Source organism: Psammomys obesus, unplaced genomic scaffold, assembly GCF_907164565.1.
Source record: "Psammomys obesus unplaced genomic scaffold, mPsaObe1.curated_primary_1811, whole genome shotgun sequence".
NCBI classification, from domain to species: domain Eukaryota; kingdom Metazoa; phylum Chordata; class Mammalia; order Rodentia; family Muridae; genus Psammomys; species Psammomys obesus.
Window position 1 is genome coordinate 25504273 of NW_026592890.1, and position 8050 is coordinate 25512322.

An 8050-nucleotide genomic window follows, 5' to 3' on the forward strand; every position below is an offset into this window, starting at 1 on the left:
TGTGTGTGTGTGTGTGTGTGTGTGTGTGTGTGTGTGTGTGTGTGTGTTTTAAGCCCAGGGCCTTATACATATTAAGCAAGCATTTGCCACTATTCCCTACAAAATATTACTTGTTGGGGAGTGCTAGACATTGAGCTTGGGCATGGGGTATACTAAATACATACTCTTCTACTGAGCTATGGATTTAGCCCCTACTTTTTTTTTTTTTAAGTTTTGTTAGTACACTATGTTAGACAAATAGAACCATAAAATGAAAATTATGATAGATTTCTAAATATATATTACTTTTACATAAGAAAGCATACCCCTTGAGAAATGATTGAGGAAAATTACATGTAGTGGAGAGAACTTGGTTTTCCATCAGAGCTTGAATATAAAAATAATGTCCAGACTGGACATCGTGGCACATACCTGTAATCTCAACATTCAGGAAGCCGAGGCATGTTCAAGACCAGCCTGGCCTACATAGTGAGTCCCAAGAGAGCTGGGGCTATATATATTAAGACTTGACTCCAATCAGTCCATAGCCAAAAGTAAACAAAACCCAAAATATATCATCCATAAAATGGATAGGGGTAAGTATTATCCAGCCATAAAAGGAATGAGGTAGGGACACTGATGCTTGCTACCAGGCGAGCTAGCATCACAAACATTATGCTACGTGAGCAAAGCCAACTATAAAAAGGCCATTATTGTATGATTCCATTCATATAAAAAATCTGACATCTCCATAGAGACAGAAAACAGATTAGTAGTTGCCAGCGACTGGAGGGAAGGATTGGAGAGTGGCTACTTAGTAGAAATGTAGTTTGTTTTTGTTTTTTGCATGAAAATATTTCAGAAGTAGTTATAGCCAGAATAGCCTCGGGACATTGTGAATTTACTAAGTGCCACTGTATTGTTGCCTTTTAAGTAGCTGACTTAAAGGAATTCTACCTTTAGAAATCTTCCAAACAATGATGTGATGTTTTACTTGAGTATCAGTGTGAATTAGATAAGTGTTCAGTACAATTAGGATAAAGTTTCAATTGTGTACAGCCATCTTGCCTAATAGAAGGGGCTCAGTGATAGTCAACTTCATTCATTCTTATATCTGCAACCACATTACTGACCCAGAATCAAGGAGGCAGGGCTATTACTGAGCAGATGACATAGAGTTTAACATCTGAGGGTGACAATTGCTGGAGGGGAAGCCTCTGTTCCTTCCTTTTTCCTCAAGTAATACATTGATCACTTAGCTGAGTTTGGCGGATTTCAGATCCACAGACAGTGGTAAAAGCATAATAGTGGGAACATCGTTGTGTTAGTAGGAATAGTAACTGCTCCCCGACCAAGAGTAAAGGGTGTGGGCTAGGGAGATCACACAGCGACTGACGGGAGAATTACTCCCCTCCCCCGACACCCTCAGTGGTTCGGGGTCATTATTTATAATAGCGCCTGTTTATTAGTATCCACGGGATGCAAGGCTGGTTGCGTGCAAGGCACTTGGATTCTGAAGACAGGACTATTGCATATCTTAGAGATGCTGTGCATTTTATGCCTGGATTCAGGGTGACTGCGCAGCTCCCTCTCTATACACGGATGTTGATGCACCACAGGGTAGACCGTTAGCTGTGCATCGAATGAAGTGGCCTAGATGTCCAGTTTAGCATGTTCCCTGGAGGTTCTAGGTAACTTGAGGCTGTGCAGAAAAAGTACAAGCTGGAGTGCTGGATTTTTCAGGAAATTTAGAAGTAAAATAGCACTTTTTAGAAACAAAGCATAAGAATCCATCAAACGGCAAACACATACTTTAGGGCTTTCTGGTTTTTCGTTTTGTTTTTGTTTTGAGACAGGTCCTCCATGTAGCCTGAACTCGCTGTAAAGTCTAGGCTGGATTCAAACTCAGAGGTCCATCTGCTTCTGCCTTCTAAGTTCTGGGATTAAAGTCATATGCTGCCAGACCTGGCCAAACACACACTGATGTATTTTCTTCTTGAGGACAGGCAAGCCTTAGTATCTTTCTCTTTTGGACTAGAGAGTAGATAAGAACACTGGCCACTTTCCCCAGAAACCACATGGTGGACAGCTACCTCTAACTCCAGATGCCACCTGGGACACCAGGCAGGAATTGGGGGTACATTCAAACACCCATACATATTTTTAAAAAAAATTAAGAGTCTTTCTTTCCTTCTTTCTTTTTTTAAATCCCGACTCTTGGATTTACAGCTTTTCATGTTTTGTATTACGATTTAAGGTAGTTTCTTGTTAAAGTCAAATAAGATCAACTTGAGGTGTGGATATTTTGGAGAACTTTGTTCTGCATGCGCTGTCCACCTTCTGCTGAGACAAGGGCCATTACACCATGTATTTGAATATCCCAGGTGGCCTCTGACAGACTTGAGAATGCCAAAACCAAGCTGCAAATATTTTCCACAAGTGTTATTTTGGTACGACTGGCATTGTGTGATAAAATTTAAAATAAGTGATTTTTTTTTTCTTCCTCATATCAAAAAGGTTTACATTTCTAATCTGTTATCTGAGCTGGGCCTGCTGTCACTGTGATCGAACTGGGAGCCAGGCTTGTTCTCTCTTTGTGACAGCTGCTGTCTCCATTTCCAGGGCTACTTCGTGACAAGCTGGGCTACTACAATATGGCCTTTTACCTTGCCGGAATCCCTCCCTTCCTTGGAGGGCTTGTGCTGTGCTTAATCCCGTGGATTCATAGTAAGAAGCAAAGAGACATCACTAAGACCACCGGAGGGGAGAAGATGGAGAAAATGTTGGCGAACCATAACTCTCTACTGACAGGCTCATCTGGAATCTTCAAAAAAGAATCTGACTCTATTATTTAATGCCATACATACCTCCACTTGACTGGATTTGATTTTGAATTTTAAGCCAGTTTTCCTTTTATATGAATTGCAGATTTCTTATTTTTTTAATCATCCTCGAAATAGCACAAATGGGAAATATAACCTTTATTACTACATGAACCGTTTTCTCTCCCCCAAATAGCTTTGATAATTTCAGGGATCTGAGGGAAGAGACAGGCAAACATGTCTGAGAGTCAAGCACACGCTTTCGAAGCTATCTCAGTAAGGAGAAGCCTCGGGAGCCTCGAATGCTGTTAGCTGCAGTGTGCCTGGAGCCGAGCTGGCTGGGCAGCAGCGTGACTCACACCAGAAGCGTTTTGTCGGTTGCTTTCGTCTTTAGTTCCAGTGTTTTACTTTCTTCTGCAGTTTTGAACTTCGTGCAAAATTTAAGCCTGGATCCTAGATAATGAGAGGCCAACCTAAACCTCAAGTCTGTTAAGTGATTTAAGCTAAGAAATTAGGACACTCTGGCATGCTCCATCGTCCAGGGACCTCCTGCGAGCAGATGCCAATACATACAGTGGAAACAACAGATGAAGAGAGTCCTCTGACGTGAAGGCAGCAACCACTAACCCTTGTTCCCTTTGGTTTGTAGCATGTTTTACTCCAGTAGCCAGAAACACCCTGAATTTCTGATTTTGTATAAAAAAATAACGTAAAATAGAAAGTATAAAAGATATCCTGGCAATTTTAACGTGGAGCTTTTCTGACTTCTGGATTTATCAACACTGTATTTACATGTCTTTCCAGTTGGTAGAATGGATACAGATCAGAGGTGGTGCAGAACTGTTCTATCCATTTGAGAAATGTCTGATAGAAAGAATTTCTTGAACTGACTTATGGGATTAATGATTTTAAAATGTCATATATACTTATACAAAAAACAATTCCTAAATTTTCCAAAAAATTTTAGCAAAAATTGGCATTTGTGTTGCAGTCTTTTGCCAGTGACAGGGATGTATGGAGGAACCTGATGGCAGTTGCTTCCATTATCTGGATGTCGTGGAGTTTGTTTACACAAACTCAGAAGACTCCATTGTAACCAAGAGATAGAATCTTCCGGCACATATCGTATATACACCTTCTTTGACTGGAAAATTAATGTGATATTTATTTGCCATGTGTTTCTTATTAACTCCCACCATTTCCCCCACTTATGTCCAGACTGTAGAAGGCAAGTGATTAGCTTTGAGGACCAAAAATTAAAACCAAAGTTGGGCCATGACCCATTACTCACTTATAAAAACAGGAACACATCTTTGAAATTATATTGTAGACCTTTAAAAGTTAAAATGCCAGGTATCCTTAAATATTAGCCTATGTGAATATTAAATCATAGTTGAATGTAGCTTGCTTGCTCATGTGAAAAGAATATTATCTTTTCCTAAGCACCTCCAGGATCCTTCTGTTGCTAAGTTATCTGGGAGGTGAAACTTAATTTTGTGATTTTACTACTTGGCTTTCCCCCTTCTGTTTTTAGAAGATAGTCCTCCCTCTCTGCACTGATGGAGGGGTGGGGCTGCCTGGAGAGTTTAGAGACTTGTTCTTGTTGGCCAGGAGGAGAGAGTGCTGTAGACAAGTGGGGCTGTCAGTTGACAGCTGGAAGCTTTTCCTCTCAGTAACAGCTTCCTTACCTAACATCTTGGGAGAGTTCACAGCCTAAATACGAGGTATACATTTGTTTTAATGAGTTCTGAGTGATTGTAATTTATTTATTATTTATTTATTGTGAGGGAGTATTAGTAGATCTGACTTGCCTTCAGCTCTGTCCTGTGGCTTTAGACCTGTGTCAGGGGTGTGCTGCTGAGTGTGGCAGCGATTTTGATTTTGAAGATACAAGCTTACTGTGCTATACACACAGTTCACTAAGTAGCCCAGGCTGGCCTGGAGCTCACTGTGTAGACCAGGCTGACTTTGAGCTTACAAAGACCTGCCAGCCTCAGCCTCCCAAGTGCTGGGATTTAGCATGCTGATATAATTTATTATCAAGCCTTTCACTTACTTCTCCTCAGTTACCTGGCATCATTGACAGTGCTTTCAAAAACTAAGGCACTAGAGAGTTGGCTCCGCAGCTAAGAGCATTTTGCTGTTCCTAGAGAGGACCTGAGTTCAGTTTCCAGCAAATTACACGGTGGCTCACAACTGCCTGTAACACCAGTTCCCGGAGATCTAATACCCTCTTCTGAGCTCCTGCACGAATGTGGCACACATACACACACTCAGGCACATGCACACATACGTAAAAAGAAACATTGAAAAGGTATCAAAAACATACAGCTAAGATAATTAAACCTGCCATTATTAAACATCAGGGTGAGGTTTATTGATGTGAAGTTTAGAACCTCGTTCAAGAGTAGCATTTGTGAGTAGCTTGATGTGGGTGCTAGGACCTGAACTGCAGTTCTCTGGTGGACTAGTAAATGCTCTTTCTCCCTGTGGAGACAAGGTCTCCCTACACATCCTTGGCTGGCCTAGAAATCACTGTGTAGACCAGACTGGCCTCTAGCTCAAGATATGTATTTGCCTCTGCCTTTCTTGAGCTGGGATTTAAGGTGTGTGCCCCCACACCTAGCTGCTGTAAGCACTCTTAAGTGCTGAGCCGTCTCTCAAGGCCCCTGTTAAGTGTTTTAGATTGTGTGAGCACATACGTGCCTCTACCAAGATCTTTCCTAGTGGGTGAAAGTGACTTTCACAATACAGTCTACACCCACAAAACTGTCCTAAGGATCCAGGATTTGTTATTAATAGTGTTATATTTTGGACCCCTCACAGTGCTGGTGCCTCTACTAAAAATTAGATCAAGGTCGCTCTAAAACTTCATGTGCCCTTCAAAGTACCTTCAATTAAAAATGTATCTTTTGCTGTGTGGGTACTGCCCGCATGGCTGTGCATGCACAGGTGCAAACAGTGCTTGCAGAGCCGGGAGAGGGTAGCATGTCTGTCTGGAGTTACGGGAGGTTGTGAGCCACGCTGGGAGCACCGGGAACAGAACTCGGGTCTTCTGCACGAGCACTGTAACTACTGAGCCACCTCTCCAGCCCCCAGGTTTGTTTGTTTGTTTGGTTTTAAATACACGTGACAGCGGAAAACATGTGTAACCAACAAAACCTCACACCTGTCTTGTGCAGACATCTGAGAAAATTTTCCCCCAAAATCAGCTATTACTGATTTTTCTTAACACTTAATGATCTAAGTTTCATTTACAAGAAGATGATCACCAAATTTAGCCTTGGTACTGAACATGGCCTCCCAAGAGAATAACTTTAAAGAAAGTCCTTTCTTGGTGATTTTAGCGAAGAGCAAGCTGTTTAAGCTTACTCGTGGGTTGAGGGTCTAGCCCAGGTAAGGTGCTTGCCCAGCACACCCAAAGCCTGACTCACTTTAAGAAGTAAAACTGAAAAGGAGGGGGACATAGAGCAGATTTTAATTGGATTTGACCAAGGGGGTATTTTGAACATCTGAGCTATGTAACTGTTTTACAGCTAAAGCCAGTTTTTGGAGTCATTGTTCTTAAAATTTGGATAATAAGTTGCTTGCTCCCCACCCAGAAGTGCATGCAGGTCCCAGTTCTCGTGCTTCTGTATGCAGGATTCGGATAACTGGGGGTCGTGGGGTTTAGCTTAGTCCTGCTTTCTTTCACAGACTTTGCCTCAACTGTTTCATAGGAATGAGAAAATAACTCAAGGCCGCAGTTGCCTTTGTGACTATTAGGACCAGGCGCTCCCAGCTGGGCAGGCCGGGCTCAGTGTTCAGGATCATGGGTTGTGAGTACTGGGGCCTTACTCATTATGTCACATAGTTCCTCCAACAACAGCGTCTAGGGAGCGATTCCTCAGGGGAGTCAAATGATGGCACTGCACCGAATACCTTTGCCTTTCATCAGCTCCTCCCACCTGTGCATTCTAACTCAAAAGTCACAGCTGCAACAGACTGAACTTCGCAGTATTAAGCTTGGGTGTTTTAAGTATCTTTTGGCATCTGGCATTCTTCTCGTCTGCCTATCATAATGTTTATCTGAAGATTTTTAATTATTTTATGTTTTGAAAGTTCAAACTCTCTTAGCCAACCTAATATTCCAAATGTACCTAGTGCTCCATGTGTGAGCCCTTGTCCCTCCCTCTCCCTCTTCTACAGAGGGTACCAGCTTACCCTGTAGGTGTATGAATATAGCTGACTGTGTGACAGGGTCATGCTGGGTTTGACCAGCGTGGTATTTTCCTAGTTTTGAGAAATTGTTTCTTTTAAAATAATTTATAATTGATTTTTTAAAATGTGATTTCTATATTTAATAATTAGATAACCAAAACCTTTTAAATGAAGAGTGCTTTGTAATTTGGAGAATACAGTCCTTTTACTGTGGGGAAATGTGATATTCTCAGTAAATGCAATAAAATTTTTTAGCAAGTTTCTGTAAGACCTTGTGGTTGTATTTATGGAATTGTGGGGCTGGGGAATGACTGAAATGAACAGTCTGTGTTGAAGAAAAGTAAAGTGTATGTGTTTTATGGTGTGCTTTCCCAGCATGTTTGGATATTGCCATTGCTCGGGGAAGGGGGATGCCTTGACATGGTCTAAAAGTTCAAAGCGTTATGTGCTGAGGAGTACGCCCAGGGCCTTCCCATGCTAAGCAGGCCCTCCATTATTGGTTGCACCCAGTCCAGGCAGTTCTTTTTAGAGTCCCGTTTTATTCCAGCGACTAACATGTGGTCTTATGGATCAGTTCTTCACCTCTGAATTAGGGTTCCAGAACATTGAACCTACCTGGTTCTTCTGGCCGTTCCTTTCCTGTATCCTAGCCTCTTCTGAACACTGCGGTTGTATCAGGGCCTGACCTTTGACACACAGACCCCTTGTGTGTGGGGGTGAGGCAGAATTGCTGTTTTGAGACAGGTTCTCCCTGAAGCTCGTGCTGGGCTCTCGCCTCAGCCCCCTGAGTACTGGGATTACAAGCATGCGCCACTGTGCCAGCCAGCCAGACACCTCTTTGAACCCCTTCACACTCTCCTGGCCTCAGTTTCTGATTGCTGACATGGCCTTTCTCCCTTTATTCCCCCAACCTCGTGTTTCTCAAATTAATGACTCAGGAGCCGAGAGAACGAAAGAACACACCGGTTTAATCTATGGCCCAAACTGAGCTGTTAAGATTGTTTCTTTCAGTTTGTGGTGACTTTGGTTGTGTGGTCTGAACACACTCA

The 8050-nt window shown here is 42.4% G+C and overlaps 1 protein-coding gene across 1 annotated transcript in view; it reads left to right on the forward strand.

Annotated features, from left to right (window-relative positions):
* Slc16a10 (solute carrier family 16 member 10) overlaps nt 1-7269 on the forward strand; it is a 109821-nt gene extending 102552 nt beyond the window's left edge. The window contains exon 6 of the mRNA XM_055615978.1: nt 2602-7269. Within this exon, the coding sequence (XP_055471953.1) occupies nt 2602-2834 (233 nt within the window). The 3' untranslated portion in view covers nt 2835-7269. The remainder of the gene's footprint in view (nt 1-2601) is intronic.
* The last annotated feature ends 781 nt before the right edge of the window (nt 7270-8050 follow it).